Genomic DNA, 19,678 nt, shown 5'->3' on the forward strand with positions numbered 1-19,678 from the left:
TGCGCGAGAGACACTTCTAAAGTGGTAAAATGTGTGTCCCCCCCCCCTGTAACTTCTAAAATAAGAGAATGATAAAACTAAAAAAAATATACGATGTACATTACCATGTAAACTTCCACCGAAAATTGGTTTGAACTAGATCTAGTAAGTAGTTTTTTTTTAATACGTCATAAATCGCCTAAATACGGAACCCTTCATGGGCGAGTCCGACTCGCACTTGCCGCTTTTTTGAGGGTTGTAGATGTATAGTAATAACGGGTTACTTTCATAGATCTAGTATATTTTATATAGATGTGATGTGCTATAGGTATGCATGCGCCCGCGAGAGACAATAATAACGCTTTCTCTGCTACTCCTACTGACAGTTCCATAAGAGCATCTCATTCGGTCATCTCCCAGCTCTACCATTTCATCTCTATACTATTGTAACTTCATTTTTAGGGTTCCGTAGCCAAAGGGTAAAAACGGGACCCTATTACTAAGATCCACTGTCCGTCTGTCCGTCGGTCTGTCTGTCTGTCACCAGGCTGTATCTCATGAATCGTGATAGCTAGACAGTTGAAATTTTCACAGACGATGTATTTATGTTGCCGCTATAACAAGAAATACTAAAAAAAAAAACAAATATTTAAGTTGGGCTCCCATACAAGAAATGTGATGTTTTTGCCGTTTTTTGCGTAATGGTACGGAACCCTTCGTGCGCGTTTCCGACTCACACTTGGCCGGTCTTGTTAACTTACATATCGATCCAACACAATTTATTATATTGGTTATTTTATTTCTAATCAGGGGTAACCGGCAGGCACAACTCCGAATTCAAAAGAAAACTATCATTGTACCATCAGTCGAATACACAGCCGATTTCAAGAAATTTGGTAAGTTAAACAGTGAAAACTATAACTTCTTACATCTTATTGTCTCCAAATATATCTTAACGTTTAATTGGCCTATGCGCATTCATTATCTTAACACACTAGCGTTATTTTTGGGCAGGCATGCACCTTTGCAGATTGAAAGGACATTGAGTGGCTCAGTATTGTTGTAGAATTTTCATTGATTATATCTAGGGTTTGCAATCCGGATCCGAAATGTATGAAATTATCTGGATCCGGATCCGCGGATCTTCCCATACATTTCGGATCCGTCGTGCAAACCCTAATTATATCTCCAGGGCTATCTATGTCGATGACGCGCAACGCGGACGGGTGCGCGCACTTCACGTTCGATCACAGCAAGGAGTATCGGCACATGCATCAGCGGCTGCTACACCTGGCCTCCGTGGACCGCCGCGAGGGCTGGCCGCAGGCTGCCATCGAGCAGGCGCAGCGCCATATGCACGTCGAAGCCATGCTCGAGGTACACTCACCTACTCTGCACATACAGAAATTATGACCAATATTCTGTGTCAGTCTCATCTCGAATGCATCTATAAGTTTTCTATCGTTTTCGGGGTGTCTACGTCCAAGCTTCAGAGGCAAAGAGAAAGATAAGTTTACTAGTTAATGCACTTGGTTTTAGACATTGCAACTGTCCAAAATTGTTGCATCCATTAAAAGTAAATAGGGCTGTTTTACTATATTCTACAGATACATTGCTATTTTCGGCTTGCCTGTTCTATGTATAATCTACGAATTGTTATTAAGAATACGAGGGGCGTTCAATAAAAAGTGAGAATGAGTATGTTATATACAACTTTTATTAAATATTATTTTATTTTTCGACATAGTCACCTTTTAGCATAATACACTTAGTATATCTTTTTTCTAAACTTAAAATTCCATTTCTACAAAAAGGTTTCATCTTGAGTACTTAAAAAAACCTGTACTGGAGCGACTACCGCGTCGTCGTCTTCAAATTTCTTGCCTCTCGGGTATTCCTTCAATCTCGGAAATAGGTAGAAATCACTAGGGGCGAGGTCTGGTGAATACGGAGGATGCTTAAGGATATCGAACCCAGCATCACGTATTGCAGCTATTGCAACGGCGGACTTGTGTGCCGGTGCATTGTCCTGATGGAACAACACAATTTTCGAGAGTTTACCTTCACGGATCTCATTGCGCAATGTTGCTATTTGTTTGGCATATAAAGTGCCCGTAATAGTGGCTCCATGCTCGAGATACTCAATCATTACGACCCCTTTACCATTCCAAAAAACAGAGCCCATGACCTTACCGGCAGATGGGCCCACCTTGAATTTCTTCGGAGTTGGAGATGATGGCCTTTTCCATGTCATAGACTGCGGTTTCGTTTCAGGGTCGTAATGATGGAGCCATGTTTCGTCCATTGTTATAAATCGCGCCAAAAAAAGTTCCCTGTGTTGCTGTATCAGGTCCAAACCTTCTTGGCAAATCTCGACTCTAGTTTGTTTTTGCGTGTCAGTAAGCATTCTGGGTACCCAACGCGCTGATACCTTTTTCATACCCAAGCGTTCATATAAAATATTATGCATGCTCCCAGTTGAAATCTTTACATTTTCAGCAATAAAACGAACCGTGACACGACGATCCGCCAAAACTAAGTTTTCGACTTTTTTCACAATTTCTTCAGTTACTGCTGTAGTAGGGCGTCCGGAGCGGGGGTCATCCATGGTCGATGTTCTTCCACGTCTAAATTCGGCGCACCAACGTGCGACTGTCGAATACGGAGGAGCATTAGACCTTAAAGTGTCCCGTAAATCTAAATCGACTTGGTCCGTAGAAAAATTTTTCAAACACAAGTATTTGATAACGGCGCGCAGTTCAATTTTCTCCATTTTCGCTAACGTACTCAATAGCATCGCAAAGAAATCGCCGTATTTTTTTTTAAACTAAAAACAGTTAGTTTTTTTTTTCATGGCAATCAGCTAGGTAGATTAGCTTTACCGGCCAGTATTTACTTTCCTAATATTTAAAGAGTTTACATCTCATTCTCATTATATATTGAACGCCCCTCGTACATGTATACCACATAAGTAATAATAAAAGTATCATTTGCAGAGTGTAGACATGTTCTTCCAAATAGAAGAATATACAGCAGCCAACATACTGGTCGAGCGTGCTATAGCCTACATGCAGTTTGTAGCTCACCCCTCATTTCAGCTTGCAGATGTGAGTTCAAATTCATTCAGATCAGATTCTAAAAGTCAAAATAAATTTACACAAAAACATTCTTATTTTGTTTTTCAGCCCCGAACGCGGCTGCTATACGCATATATGGAAAACAGAACATTCCACGTCGCTGTATTAAAATATATCCACTTGCTGACGAATCGAGCTTGCCACCGCACTGCTTTAGAATTAGCTAAAATGCTACTGAATCTCGACCCGTCGGACCCGCTAGCGGTGTTGCTGGTCATCGACACGCTGGCGCTGCGGGCGCGCGAGCATCAGTGGCTGATCGACGCCGTCGACCACTGGGCCAAGGAGAGGGATGCCGGGTTCCTTTTTAGCATACAGTACTCGTATGCTATGGCGCATTTCCATGTTGCTACTAAAAATAAAGGTAAGGTTAGGTTTACGCTATACGATGTTTTTTCTACAATGTGTCAGCGGCCGACGCTGGTAGCCTCAATTCGCTCGGGGCGTTTCGTTATTCAACCTAATATGTATGTACAGAGGAGACGAGCAAGGCGGACGAGCTGCTGCAAGCGGCCATGCTGCGGTTCCCGGCGGTTGTGTTGCGGCTGCTGGAGTGCGCGTCCGTGCCGCCCGGCGCGCGCCTGCAGGCCTGCGCGCTCTTCACGTGCATAGCCGAGACCAAGTGAGACGTTACCCCATTATACTGCTTAAGGCTGAACATATGCAGGCAGCACTAACAAATGTTTTCATATTCTTGTTATCACTGTATGTACTTAATTATCTACTTATAAGTTTGTTTGGTATCAGCTGCTTATGAAAAACATCATATTAGACACTTGGTGCTTGCAGAGTATCAATAACTTCGCCTAAGAGCATCAGAACTGGTCAACTTTGGAGGCTTTTTCACTGCAAATCTCCAGTGAGGGTGTATCATGTGTTCGTGTTGCAGAATCACGAAGAACCTAAAGGAGTTGATACTGTTGTACGCGAAACTGACTTGGTCGAAGTGGCGCGAGCCGGCCGTGTTCGAGTGGCTGCAGCGCAACGCCAGCGAGCTCGCCGAGAAATACGACCAGGAGCCCGCCACGCAGGTACGGGGGACCTTACAAAAGGTTTACAACAACTGTCGCCATTAAATAACTAGCAGCTCCGTGAGCTGTAGACCTCGCGAACTCCCTTGGCCCTGCCATTTCTATCATATATATATTAAATATACGTATGGATATTGGTCGTATCAGTGTTTGAATTTTTCGCGTGAACTTTAGAAAACATGAATCTATTTTCTAAAGTTCACGCGAATCTGTTAAGAAATGCGACTCGTATGTACGGACGGCGTTAATCAAACAACAGCTTCGATGAAGATCATGGTTTATTCTGATCTAATTGGGCAAGATACATGTTTTTATATGCAATGCTTACGTACTAAGTATATACTACACCACACGTAGAAGAGAACTGGGTGACAAAGAAAAGCCGTTATGGTCAAGCTAAACCGGATAGGCTTAGTCCGCGCTACGCGCTTAGTCGGTAAATAATATGCCAAATGCTTTTATTTATATTATTTTAATTTGCTTTTGTGTCTATGACAGCGGTCAGACAAGCTAAATTTTTCGTTTGAAATTATAAATAGCTTACTGCTTAATAAGTAATAACTGCTATTGACAGTGACAGTTTTCATACGTAAATAAAAAAAAACAACCGCTATAGTTCGTTTTTTTAGCATTAGAAAGAACTTGAAAGAAGGTAAGCGATTTTCACATGTCTATTAATTGAAAAATACTTTTTAAAAATCAATAACTATTACTTATGAAAGCAGAAGACTATAAAAGATCGTATTAGATTCATAATTGTTACATATTTACCGTAACTTATTTTTAAAATGTGTTTTTCAATTAAAAGACACATCAAGATTGTTTACCTTATTTCTAATGCTAAAAAAAACGAACTATATTTACAAAAATGAGGATTCTCGCGGCGGGATTTGCCAGTGTTGTGATTGTGCGTATGTTTTGTCGGCAGGAGCGAGCCAAGGCGCTGGCGAACGAGCAGCTGAACCTGTTCCGCAGCTGGCCCGACGAGGTCATCCGCCACCTGTGCGTCATCAAACCCATGGCCAACCTCCTCGTCGACGGGGTGAGTGCTTACATACAAGTCGCCCAAACTAAACCACACTCAGCATCAAATGGATAATGACGGAAAAAATGGCCAAATATATCGGGACACATCTCTATTTCTATAGTAAAAAAAAGGCGTTACGTAAAAAATCTTTATATTACAATGCATTTATGAATGATATTAGATGCACACTGCACTGACGTCATATAGTCACTTGAAAGTGAACTAGCGCAGCTTAACGCCGCTGATAAAGTGGCCATACTGACACCCAGAGACGGCCTTAAGCTTTGGATTCCTCCGAAAGCGGTGCCGTCATATAGCGGCCGCTGAATGGCGGCCGTCTTCACGGTGACAACATGTGGAAAGTACCACGGCGTCATAACACACCGTCAGCCACCAAGGTCAAAGCGGCAAATTTGAAAAACATTTGAATTTCGCGCCTTTTTCTACTGACAAGATTTGCTTGACCATCTATAATTTACTTGGAGGATGAAATATCATCAGAAGGGGAAAATAATCGTAGTACGGAAGATTATTTATTGAAATCTCGTGTCATTTATTCAAAATGGCTTCACCGCTATCTAATAAAACGTTCACCAAACTATCGACGCCATCATGACGATTTTCGAACTGTCAAAAATCGTTTTGACAGTTCGAAAAAAGAAACTGATTTGATTAGAAGTCAAACTTGGAGGATATAATCAAACGGAGACGCCATGTCTGTAATTTTCTGTACAAAACAGTCTGCCGATTTTTGCGGGGGAGGGGAACGTCAAATGTATGCGTAGCGTAAAAATAGCCATGTCAGATAAACGTCAGTCCATACATTGTGTATGACCGTTGGCCGCCTATTTTCGACAGAGGGGAAAGCCTGTTAATGGCTACTCCGTTTAGTTGTATCCTCCAAGTAGTCAAATATGGTATTGCAGGCGGTGCCGCAGGTGCGGAGCCTGGTGTCTGCGGACCCGTCGCCGCCGCCGCGTGTACCCGGCGTCAACCGCTACGGGTACACGTTCGGGCCGCCCGCCGCCAGCGCCGCGCACTCCGACCTGCGCCTGCTGTTTGCCGCCCTGCTGCCCACGTATGCCGACTTCGCGCCGCACCAGCCGGAGTGACTAGACAACACTACCGATACCTAAGAAGTGAGGGTCTACCGCGACAATAGAAATTTCTTTATCTGCCCCTCTGTCGCTTTAAAATGCAAAAGATAGGGAGGCAAATAACCAAATAGTTCGGCGGACATGTCGCTGCCACTTCGCGACGCCATAGAGATATAAAGCTTAAGTGCTCATTCCATACATGGTAAAAACTAAAAACCGTTTTATAATGAGTTCTAAGTGAGATTTGGGAACGCTTTTTTATGATAAAACTAGATTTTGCCCACGACTTCGTCTCGATGGATTTACTCTTAATAAATACCTAAGTGTTTGGAACACTCCAAGTTTATTACTCCATGACTTTAAAACAGAAAATTCGAATGGCGCCGATAATTACAGTACGCGGCGATAAATAAAGCACAGGTGTTTATAAAAATACGATTTCCGTGCATTGGAGACTGTCCAGCAATCATCGTATTTATTATGTGTCGTTTCATATAAAATAAATACTGCACTTTGGGCTTTACTAGTTACGTCAAATCGGTGACATGTAAACTTCTTATGAAAAACTTCACTAACGTCGCATAGTGTGTGATAATCTACGAAGCCGAAATTAGCAGAGTCTCTTTCCAAAGACCGGTGTGCAATTTGTGCATTGCTTATCTCCGGGTACCGTATTTTATTGTAAAATTACCTAACACGTTTATTTCTCTTGCTGCACTGCTTGAAATTGAATGAGTTTCAATTGTCATTGTGCGTAATCACTATGATTATATCATTTAATGTAAATTTTGTAGGTGGGAATGACCTGAGGAGGATGGGGGCGAAAGAGAAGAGGAGGAGCGGGGAAGTTGGGAGTGGGTCTGCGAGACCGGCGTGTGGCACCGCGACCACCCGTGGTATAGTTTGTAGCTTTCTAGTAGAGCCCGAAGGCTTATCCTATTGTCTATTGTTCAGTAAAACCGCACGTGCTACTTACCTGCAAAAAAGGGTCCTAATTATTCTATTTGGCACCTGAGCGCGGGCTAGTCCAACGCTCAAAAAACCAGTGTAGGTGCGCTCTCCGATAACGCGCCTTTGTTACGCATCTCGATGACACATTTTAGACTGGTTCTGTAGCGTTCGACTCGCCGGCACTCAGTGACCGAAGTACCGATTTTTTATGCAGGTGGTTGTGGCACGTGGCACGAGCGGTTTTACTTAACAATAGACAATAGGATTAGCCTTCGGGCTCTATTAGAAAGCAACAAACTATAGCTGCTGGCCGCTGTCCGGCGGTGACGTCCTGTCTGGGCGCGTGCTCCGTGCTCAACAACTTATGGTACTCGCGGTCGCGACTGCGGCGGCGCGACCGTTTTTAAGGCTCCGTTAACGATTTTAGAGCCAAAATGTAAAATTGATAGATTTAGTCGTTGAAATTGTACTCCTTTTGTTACGTAATATCTAAATAACAAGTATTGGTTTCTATTAACACGTCTTCTCATCTTGCCTTTTAATAATAAGGTCCCGAGCGTACGTCACCGGCAATATGTGACGAGAAGGGGCAGTTTTTAAAAATTCATCATAAAATTATAGTTATGAATTATAAAAAATGATGTATAAGAACAGTTTCAGGAAATGTTGTAGATTGTTTAAGTATCAATGTTACGTTGAAATTAAGTCGAAGTTCACGAAAAATGTTCACTTGTTTTGAAGTAATTTCTGGTGAAAATTGATTTCGTATAACTTTCATTTACTCTCGTTCAGTATCATATAACAAAAATGTAGTCTATGCAAGTTGGAGTTTAGGATATGTGTAATACAAAATTACCATTTTTAGCAGTCCAAACTTTACGAAATTTACAAATAAGATCGACTAAATCAGTGTTTTGCGCGCGTTTACCTAAACGTCCATCAGAAAAAAAATCACTACTAATTTAGTGAGTCAGTTTTCAAAAAAATGATCTGTACAAATTCAAGATAAGAAGACGTGCTAATAGATACCAGTACTTGTTATTTCTATTACGTAACAAAAGGTGTACAATTTCATCGACTAAATCTATCAATTTTACATTTTTGCGACTAAAATCGATACCGGCCTCTTAATATACCGCATCGCCACGAACACTAAACTTAACCACTTACTTACAATATGGAATAGCGGCTCGCCGCCGCGGCTGTAACCGCGAGTGGGTACGTGCCGTTAGCGATACCTAAATAGCAAATTTATCAAAATGTGTCACTTCATAAACGCTACAGTCTGGCACTCATATGAAATCATACACGTTTGTTGCAATACGCTTAAATCTATACTATTTATTAAACCGAAAACTTTACCAGACAGAAGAAATAGCAGGCCCGAATTATGTTCATTACGTTATTATAGGGTTCGGAAACGAATACTAGATACTCTCAAGGGCAACGGAGACGGACAGTCTCCAAATACAGTGACACTGACACGTGTAGCATTGCTCTTAACCCTTCAATGCATAGTGATGGATAAAAAACATAATTTTATGCATTATTAGATAAAATCGATTTGTTCCTGTACAATTATTTTGATAGTCAATTCATATATTTTCCGATTTTATAGTTTAAAAAATTACATTTGTTTTTTACATTTTGAAAATTTGAATACTACCACAAGTTGATGATTTTTAGTATTTGAATTAGGCGGTATTTTCGGGGCTTGCAATAATTTTTATATTTAATAACTATAAGTATATCACAAATAGTGTAAGTACATACATTTCTTATGGTAGTAAGATTTTTCATATATCTCTTACCAATAATTGTATACCTATTTAATAAAAAATGATTTACCCTTTGTTACTTCTAACACTGATTTAGCTGTGAAAATGGATGTTTTAATTTTATTTATTATTTTCCCAGAATCAGTATAATACAATTACGTGACACATATGACTGGAAGAGATCACCTGAGAGAGACCTTTGTACATTGTATACTTTCTTTTAATTGTATCTTAACCTGTCTTATGTACAATAAAGTGTTTACATACATAAATACATATGTACTTATATTAATTTTGGGCAAAAAGAATAAATCATGCATTTAAGGGTTAAGTGTATTCATTAATCACATATTTTTGTGGTGTTACTGTTTAGTTAAAATAATAGCTAGACCCTTTTCAGCAACGTGTGATTGTGTTGGGACATCCTGAGGACGTTACAATATGTGCATACTTAATAATATACATAGTTATTTTACTGCTGTTCTGAGGCGGTTTTGCAACCGTAAGTATGCGGCGACGGTGTACACGCGAGAGAGCGATGTATAGCGCTGTCTCACTCTCACACCGTCGTCGCATTCTATTGCGGTGCCAGTGTGAAGTCACCCTTGCTGATGTGTATAATTTTGAATGTGATCTTGGTTAAAACTATCATAAAACTATGGTGTAAATAAGAAATTGCTCATCCGGCCCTAATCTGGTTATTTAAAATAAAATAAATGAAGTATGTAAATGGATTCGAGGGTCAATGTTGTGTTAATTGTATATATATATGTACTTTTAATGCGTTTTATATATTATCATACAGTTGAATCGTTGTAACTTACTGTTAAATTAATAAAGTAATCCTCGGTCAATTAATTTAATTATTATTGTCCATGAACTTTACCTTAGAGCAGCGGTCGGCAACCTTTTAGCAGCCAAGGGCCACATAGTAGTTAACGAAGTTGACGCGGACCGCACTTTGTTAATATTTATGACTTTATCAGACATTGTCGTTTGCCAATAATACATACAAAATAGCCAAGGAGGCTCGCGGGCCACAAGTGACAGGTTCACGGGCCGCATGCAGTTTGCCGACCGCTGCCTTAGGCCCACTTGCACCATGTCACTAACCCGGGGTTAAACGGTTAAACCTGGAGTTACCATGGTTACGAGTACAATTTGACACTAGGTTAACGCTTTAATCGCTTAACCCTGGGTTTGTGGGATGGTGCAAGTGGGCCTTAGAGTGTTAAGGGGGTGCTAGACGGGCGAGTAAGTTTGCGGAGTTACGAAGTTTTCACACTGACGCCAGTTCGCACATCGCTCCGAAGTATGAGCATACATAATACATAATAAATAATATGTACTAAGTACAGAAGACTCACTCTCTAACAAAACGCGTCTGTTACGATCAGCACAGATATGGCCGCTAGGTGGCGACAGCGCCACGCGCGGCTTATGGCTTTCCCCAAAATTGGGGCGGGACGGATGTACTTTTAGTGACGAAATCGTGAAGTGAGCCACGCCTGGCGTAACGCACACCGTGAAGATTGCCTTACAGCTCGACGACCGTACTCGCCTGTGTCTCACTCTTAAGTGTAAGGCCTGAGTGGACGCTCGGAGCGGAGCGTTCGGCGGGGCGTACAGCGTGGCGTCGGGCTCACAAGTAATTTGAGCAGCGTGCACTACGGCCGCTCCTATACGCTTGCATTTGTTTAACATGCACGCCGCACGCCCCGCCCCGCTGCACGCCCAACTCGAGCGTCTACTCAGGCCTTACACTAAGTATTAGCTAAACCAAAAACCCTCTTTGCCACCTAATGGATGGTTTCTTAGGCAGGTGTACCTTCATACGATAATATGAAAAAGCAACATATTCTACTAAAAACCATGCGAGCAAAAGGATTTACATAGAATATAGGATTTAAATAGGGAATAGAAACCATTTTTTATTTTCAATCTATCGAATTGATGAACATCAACGTTACAGAAAAAAAAATATTACCACGCCAGCTTGTAAAGGCTTTATTTATTCTTCAAAAACGAATGAGAAAGTTGCATTACATATATCTATAGCCTGACCAGTAATATATGATAATTGTCAAGAGGGCGCTGTTATTCTCATGTATAGGGTGACAATTCAGTGTAGTATGAAAAAATTAGTTCCAGTGAAATTCCGCAACATGGCGCAACCTCAATAGATCCTGGTTCACCTATACAGGAAAGGCAAAGTAATTTAACCTTTTAGACGCCAATGATCGATATATCCGCACCGTAGGTTCAACGCCAAAGACCGATTAATCGGTCACAGACCACAGAGCAACATACATATAGACCTACGTGCATATCTTGGAGGATATAATCAAACGGAGACGCCATGTCTGTAATTTTCTGTACAAAACAGTCTGCCGATTTTTGCGGGGGAGGGGAACGTCAAATGTATGCGTAACGTAAAAATAGTCATGTCAGATAAACGTCAGTCCATACATTGTGTATGACCGTTGGCCGCCTATTTTCGGCAGAGGGGAAAGCCTGTTAATGGCTACTCGCTCGTGCATATGCATAAAGTTCAATTTCAGTTTTGACACTTCGGTGACGTGGCGTCAGCGTGACAGCTTTTGTGTTTGACACGGCGTCGAAAAGGTTAATGCAAATTTTGAGTTGTTAGCTGGTAGAATTTACTATGATTTAAAAATTACATTAAAAAACCAGGAGCGATTAACTTGTATAATATCTAATATCTGGGAGACCGAGCTTTGCTCGGAAAACATAAAAACTCGAAAATGCGCGTTTTCCCAGAGATAAAACTTAGCTAGATCGATTTTTCGCCCCCAAAAACCCCCATATAGCAAATTTCATCGAAATCGTTAGAGCCGTTCCCGAGATCCCCGAAATATATATACGTATAAATAAATAAATATATAAATAAATAAATATGCAAGAATTGCTCGTTTAAAGGTATTAGATAGATGGGAAAATCATTGATAATTGAGTTTATCGATATGGGAACTCCCTACTGAAATCCGATGTCTGACGCAAAGAGTAGTATAATATATATATGAGAAAGAGAGCCCTCTCGTGGAACTTTTGTGTATCCATTATGAAGCGCCATCTGTAAATCTGAACACACAATATTAACGTCAATATTCATACCTACAGGGCCTGTTTACACATTGATTAATGTTTAATATGAGTTCATACATTTGCTACAAATGTATAAACTCACACTAAACATTAATCAATGTGTAAACAGAGTCATATATAATTTGTTATATCAAGAGTTTTGCTCTTCTTACCCATTAATCAACAACTTTATTATAATATTTGCTTGCTATAGGTATATATTGGCAAGCAGATATTTTAAAGTCCAACAGGTAACGTAAGTACAATACAATGATATCCAAGAATGATTTTAACAAGAAAATTATAATAAAGTAGCTTATTAAATACCGGATAAAATAAAATAACAAGGTAAGTATAAATGGGAAAGAAAAGATAGTTGATATTTCATAATTTAAAATTCAAAAGTTTATTACACAAGTCACATTTACCTATACAGAAGTTTATCTACTACACATAGTGATATAACATTTACATGATGATAACATGGCAACAGATACAAATACCTACAGGAGCCAATACCTGGGTAAACATAACGTTATTGTATGCTGTAATAAACTATATTATACAAACTTGGAGGATATAATCAAACGGAGACGCCATGTCTGTAATTTTCTGTACAAAACAGTCTGCCGATTTTTGCGGGGGAGGGGAACGTCAAATGTAGGTATGCGTAACGTAAAAATAGCCATGTCAGATAAACGTCAGTCCATACATTGTGTATGACCGTTGGCCGCCTATTTTCGACAGAGGGGAAAGCCTGTTAATGGCTACTCCGTTTACAACTAAATATACAAACGCCGATATAATATTAGGTACCTACTAAAGAGTAGGTATAGGCATAGAGAAAAAAATACAGTATAGGTAATTGTAATTGGGTACTAAAGAGGTTCGTATGTATACGCTATAAGTACCTACTTACATTACTCTTTGACAAATAGTCTGTCACATCGATAAGTAAATATAAGTTTTATTGATTTACAGTAGATTTTAGTAGGAAAAATGTTTCCAGGACATACGACAGCAATTTTCTGTATCATCGCAACCGAGTTCTGCGAAAGGTTTTCATTTTGCGGCTTGCGAAGTAAGCAAAGCTTTCAGAGTGTTCAAACAGTTTTGCTTTTATTTTGTTCGTAGTCGGTTCTGTTAGTTTCTTGTTTGGGAACGAGAAGAGCGATCTATATAGATCCATTTGGATTACTGCAAAAGAGCTTGCCAACTGCCTGTGTAGTTTCGAAAAACATGTAGGTAAAATTGACAGCTCGCGTTTTCATAGTAATTTTCGTGTAAGTGAATTAAAATTATTTCCAAATAAACTTGGCTGTTATATTATAAAAAGGTACGATTACTTATATACTCAGTTGTGCTACTCGAATAGTAGCATTTTAATTTTTATATACCTACAAGTAAAATTGCATCTATGTGTTGTGGTACCTAAACTCCTGCTCTTTGCCCATGCAGTCAATGTATTATGTACCTAGTCAGTAGATGCGGGTTACAACTTGTAACTTACAAGCTTTACGCCACCTTTGAAAGAGAAAGGGAATATTAAAACATCCTAGTTGGGTTAAAATGGGCTAGTTTTTCAAACATTTTGCTTATATTATTGATAGTTTTTAGGGTTCCGTACCCAAAGGGTATAAACGGGACCCTATTACTAAGACTCCGCTGTCCGTCCGTCCGTCCGTCCGTCTGTCACCAGGCTGTATCTCACGAACCGTGATAGCTAGACAGTTGAAATTTTCACAGATGATGTATTTCTGTTGCCGCTATAACAACAAATATTAAAAACAGAATAAAATAAAGATTTAAGTGGGGCTCCCACTCCCATACAACAAACGTGATTTTTGACCGAAGTTAAGCAACGTCGGGCGGGGTCAGTACTTGGATGGGTGACCGTTTTTTTGCTTGTTTTGCTCTATTTTTTGTTGATGGTGCGGAACCCTCCGTGCGCGAGTCCTACTCGCACTTGACCGGCTTTTTTTAGGGTTCCGTACCCAAAGGGTAAAAACGGGACCCTATTACTAAGACTCCGCTGTCCGTCCGTCCGTCCGTCCGTCCGTCCGTCCGTCCGTCCGTCCGTCTGTCTGTCACCAGGCTGTATCTCACGAACCGTGATAGCTAGACAGTTGAAATTTTCACAGATGATGTATTTCTGTTGCCGCTATAACAAAAAATAACTAAAAACAGAATAAAATAAAGATTTAAGTGGGGCTCCCATACAACAAACGTGATTTTTGACCGAAGTTAAGCAACGTCGGGCGGGGTCAGTACTTGGATGGGTGACCGTTTTTTTGCTTGTTTTTTTTGCTTGTTTTGCTCTATTTTTTGTTGATGGTGCGGAACCCTCCCTGCGCGAGTCCGACTCGCACTTGGCCGGTTTTTATTTATTAGTTGGTGTAGGTAGAAATAAGTAGTATGGGTTCATTGCATCAATTACACATGATGAAATCCCGCACAATGCTTGAATATTAAGGAGCCATAATACATATACCTACCTAGAGTTTTAACGTTATTGTCTCCGGCAGCTAAACTCGTCTATGTTTCAGCTATTCTTTCTCTCTACCTGAGGAATGTCCTGTGCCTGCACGAAAATGCCTCTACAGTGGTGTATCACATATTCATAATGTTGTGCTATACTATGCCATTAGCAGGAGCTATATTAGCTGATAACTTCCTAGGAAGATACAAGTGGGTGTTATTCATTTATTCTTACCGTTGATGCAACGTGTCTTATTATAACCAGAGATCGGAAAGATGGGCGTCATTGCTCGCAGTAATGTGGACAAGACTCCAAAATTGATTAAATAATTAATCATTTAATTATTTTAATTATTTTTTTACTTGAGATTTAATTTTGTTCCCTCGTCAATAAATAGCACTTAAATATATTATTGATATAAAAAAATGAGTACCTACAGAAAATTTGGAAAACATACTGATTAGTTTCTTTAATAAATTTACATTATAAGAAATCTTTGTGTTTTTTATTGATTAGGAATCAAAATTAAACCTCAGGTAAGAAATGAATTAAATGATTAATTATTTAATCAATTTTGGAGTCATGTCCACATTATTGCGAGCAATGTCGCAAATTTGTCCGATCTCTGATTATAACTGATTGATAGGTACGTAAAGTTATGTAGAGTAAAACTTATTGCAAGTATACATTGATAGAAAAACCTATTACGCATCTTGTTTCAGAGTAATACTTTATTTCTCCGTCATTTATTTCTGCGGAATCTTACTCGCATGTTGTTCAGCAATACCTCTGCTCAAGCTACCACCTACGTAAGTAACACAGTTTTTGGGGTTCAGCAACCAAAATGGCAAGAACGGAATCTTTATAGTTTCGTCATGTCCGTCCGTCCGTCAGTCCGTTGGTATGTCTGTATGTCAGAGCCATTTTACTCGGAAACGATGTTTTAATGAAATTTGGAAAGTACCTAGGTGTATTTTGTGAGCCGCTACATAGGCTTCATTTAGACTGAAATTGCATGCAATATTCAATACATTGTAGTACCTATTTGGTCGATCGACTAAATTCATTGTATGTACAGTCGCCATTAGAAGTTTAATTTATAAAAAAAAATCTAACTTTTGTACCGGCCCTGCAAAATTTTTGAAAAAAATGTTCCTTCTCTAATTAATAATAAATACTTTCTACGAAAGTTACTTTTAAAATGATCGGTCTAGCCATGAAGAAGTGTTTTCCAAAAAACTTATCTTTTCAAAAGTTCGCCTGATTACAGGTGAATAAATACCTAGGTACCTAGAATTCATTAGGTATACTTTATCCGCTTCCATGTCTCATGTATAATGTCTCCTTGATAAGTCTAATTCCAGTTCAATGAGTAAAGGTATTTCATTTCACCTGGAGCACCTAATACTTGGGAACGTAATTAATTAGAAAGGTTTGGGCTTACATTAGTCAAACCACCTACATAATCAACAGCACAGTCCTCTACTTAATATGTGTTTTACTTCAGTAAGTAGCTACTTATGTAGGTAGAGATACCTACTAAAGTACTAATAAAATGAAAGTTCAATGGCCCCAATTTGTCCAGCCGATCTGAGTCAAAATTAGTAGACAGGTAAGAAAGTACAACAGGATGATTGGGTTTTATTGTAAATTGGCCAATTTAACTGTAATTTTGGGTAAGTACCTACTGTAAATACACAGCTCCGTTAATAATTTAATATATACAGTACATACCCACTTGCTCACATTTGTTTTTGTGTGCAGCTTTTGAAGCTTAATTTGTGATTGCGCAAAACATCTACGCTGCCACGAACAAATAGGTAGGTAAAACCACCCTACGATAGTCGATACGATAGTCAATGACGAATTCCTAATGAGTTGTTATCGCCGGGCCATGCCCCGGCGATAACAACTCATTAGGAATTCACTTCAAATTTAACCTACGTAATTAAGTAGTTCAATTGGTACAATCAGTTCGACCACATGTTTCTTTTTACCCTATAAGTATGAAATCGATTCGTTTCAAGTAATGAATGTTGTATGTTCTGATAAACAGTACGACGTCCATGATCGGCCTCGCGCTGATCGCGACGGGCACCGGCTGCGTGAAGCCCTGTGTAGCGGCCTTCGGCGGGGAACAGGTACCCACACACCCTACTCCTTTACCTTTTACCCAATTACTGCCCACCACACTTGGGCTGAAATTATGTATCAGAAATTCAATCAACACCAAACTCTCTATGGTCACGGAATAATTTCAAATATTGTATGATTGTCTATGTCCTCTGATGCTTTAATAAAAAAAAAGAAGGGAATGGCTACATTATTGAGCATTAAACCAAACGTTTTCAATGGGTGACTTCATTGATAACGAGGTATCCTTATCACTCTTACACATCTTAATATACAATAAGTTGGTAGGTACTCTACTTAGTGTCATTGATGGTCTTTGTTATACATACATACATACCTACATACTTGTAATGAAATGAGAAATGATTCAATGAAGTAGGTAATGTACCTAATTTACCTAAATGTAAAACAGTTTGTTGTTTTAGTGAAACCAATAGGCACGTAAAATTTCGTAAATATCTGAATAATTACCTAATGAACATAATATTGCAGTCAGTACGATAAGCTACACGAGTAACGTACACGTGTATGCAGATTCAACAAATCGATTATAAATTAGTGTAATTCGTACACGTGATTATGAATATTATAATAATTGCTAATTAAACCCTGAAAATTTCACAGCGGGGGTAATCGCGTAACGATTTCTACGTGTGTTCGCTTGATGGGCGTTTCTCAGTGAAACGCAATCTTTAATCACGCTACATACATTTTCGTAACTATTAGATAGGTACCTACCAAAATTTTTAATAAGTATATGAATCATAGATAGGTAGGTAAATTTATTTTTTACAAAAACATGATACCAACGTACAGATTGGTTAACTACCCGCAGTTCCGTATGCCCGAAGAGGAGCGTCAGCTGCAGCGGTTCTTCTCGACGTTCTACTGCACCGTGAACCTGGGCGGGTTCATGGGCAGCGTGCTGACGCCGGCGCTGCGCCGCGGCGTCATGTGCTTCGGCGACGACACCTGCTACGCGCTCGGCTTCGGCTTCCCCACCCTCCTAGTGCTTCTCTCCATATGTGAGCTACAACTTCCATTCCACGTTCTATACATAAATATATAATATAACAATGATATTATATAACCATAGATAGGTTATACTCATACTTGAGGAGCACAAAAAATACTTCCATATTTATTTCTCTGCCTACGAAGAAATCTGTTATTTTTGATTAATTTTCTCATTCCATCCATCTTTGTCACACTCGTTGTTAAACATAAGGTCGTCTTTTCCTCCTTTGGTGTGCCGGAGCTCGTTAGTATGTACGTGCACATTTCACGCTTGTCCAGGCGCGTCTAAAGGCAACTTGTCCAATTTGTCACAAGTTAAGCGCTTCAATTTTGGAACACCTATAACCTGATCTTATTGCAAAGTCCGTACGATTATATATACTTAATATAATATAGGTTATAATTATAACTTCCCATCGACCATCGTCAACTGTCATCCACATTTGACAAACAAACTCAAATTTATTAAAGGAGTAGGTATCTATAGGTAATCGGTTCTGAGTAGCATTCGAGATGTTGGAACAAGTTATGATTGCGAAGGAAAACTAACAAAAGATTTAATTAGAGCGGCGGGCGGCTCAATTATTTAGTGATCAAATCAACGTCAAAGTATATAATCCTTCATTTGCTATGTACATAATGTTCATTAATAACTTTTTAACAATTAATGTTAATTAACTACGGTTTAAGAATAGCTTTATTTGCCATTGTATTTTATTGTATCTTTGGTCGACTTAAATAAAAGTTCATTTTCTGTGTCGGTAAATTTTACAAACAAATTGGCTTGATTCAGCGCTTTCAGCGGGGAGTAAACTAGTCGGTAGAATAAGTTAAGGTAGGTACGTGCAGGATTGTTAGCTTCACCGATATAACAAGTGTTTTAAATCCTGCCAAGATAGGTAATTTGCGGTGACATTTTATTAAGTTACAGCTGTATGGATGATAGATGAACAGAGATTTCTAATATTTAAATTTAACAGGAAGAACATAGTGTATCCTAACATATCAGTTGTTCGATATGGGCCCCCTGTTATCGGTTACATAGTTTATTCTTACCATTAACTTGAAGAAAAAAGAGAAAGAGACAAGCTTATGTTCAACAAGAGTAGATACTCGTAAGAAAGATGAACTAAATACAAAATATATCAACAAAACAGATTCATTCTTAGGTACAGATGTAGTTCGTGATTGTTTCCATTGTATTTTCTTGGAAACGTTCGTACGAGTATTTGTCATGCTACTTCAGTGACTTCAGTCATGATAATAATAATAGGCCTTTTCATCTGTGTCAGATGTTTTAAGCAGCATCCTGGTGACGACACTTGCGTTCGTGGCTGTATAGTCCTATGCGAGAGAGGATCCCACGTCCATACACGCGGCAGGTGTATGCTCCCCCAGGTGGACGGGGGTTAATTGGAGGCGAGGAGTAATTCTCCTTATGTATGAGTATAACCTATCTACATATAATATCATTGCGCAACTTTAGATTTTATTTTCAGTTATCTTTGCCGCGGGAAGAAGCTGGTACAGAATAAAACAGCCCCGCGAAAACGTAACATTGAAATTCGTCTCGTGTGCGTGGGTGAGTCCTTGCATGTTGTACTTCTATATGTTGAGTCATATAGATAATATGCGCCATAATATGCACATTGTCATACACATTGGCGTCTGTTACCAGTTCTACTTTTAGAAAAACCCTAAAAAAGGGATATCACGTTAGTTATTTAACCTCGTGCCGCCCAATGTACATTAGGATGTACACTCGGTTTCGATGGAATGTCAACCTTAATTAAAAACAATGTAGGTAGCATTTCATTTGTCTCGTAAAATTTTCGAACAAAGGAAATTCAACCCAATTGAAAATACAACAAGATTCAAACTTGCTTGGCTATAATTTTGTATGTGGGGCGGCACGAGGGTATGTAGGTATGTTCTTTTGTTGCA

General features: G+C 39.4%; 1 protein-coding gene across 1 annotated transcript in view; it reads left to right on the plus strand.

Annotated features, from left to right (window-relative positions):
• Nucleotides 1–19,678, plus strand: part of LOC134661815 (solute carrier family 15 member 2-like) — a 30,946-nt gene that overhangs the window by 595 nt on the left and 10,673 nt on the right. Inside the window, exons 2-12 of the mRNA XM_063518009.1 lie at nucleotides 790–875; nucleotides 1,172–1,356; nucleotides 2,976–3,086; nucleotides 3,165–3,480; nucleotides 3,594–3,738; nucleotides 4,006–4,147; nucleotides 5,076–5,189; nucleotides 6,101–6,282; nucleotides 16,641–16,725; nucleotides 17,553–17,742; nucleotides 19,234–19,316. Coding sequence (XP_063374079.1) covers nucleotides 790–875; nucleotides 1,172–1,356; nucleotides 2,976–3,086; nucleotides 3,165–3,480; nucleotides 3,594–3,738; nucleotides 4,006–4,147; nucleotides 5,076–5,189; nucleotides 6,101–6,282; nucleotides 16,641–16,725; nucleotides 17,553–17,742; nucleotides 19,234–19,316 — 1,639 coding nt within the window. The remainder of the gene's footprint in view (nucleotides 1–789; nucleotides 876–1,171; nucleotides 1,357–2,975; nucleotides 3,087–3,164; nucleotides 3,481–3,593; nucleotides 3,739–4,005; nucleotides 4,148–5,075; nucleotides 5,190–6,100; nucleotides 6,283–16,640; nucleotides 16,726–17,552; nucleotides 17,743–19,233; nucleotides 19,317–19,678) is intronic.

This window comes from Cydia amplana, chromosome Z (genome assembly GCF_948474715.1).
Source record: "Cydia amplana chromosome Z, ilCydAmpl1.1, whole genome shotgun sequence".
NCBI classification, from domain to species: Eukaryota; Metazoa; Arthropoda; class Insecta; order Lepidoptera; family Tortricidae; genus Cydia; species Cydia amplana.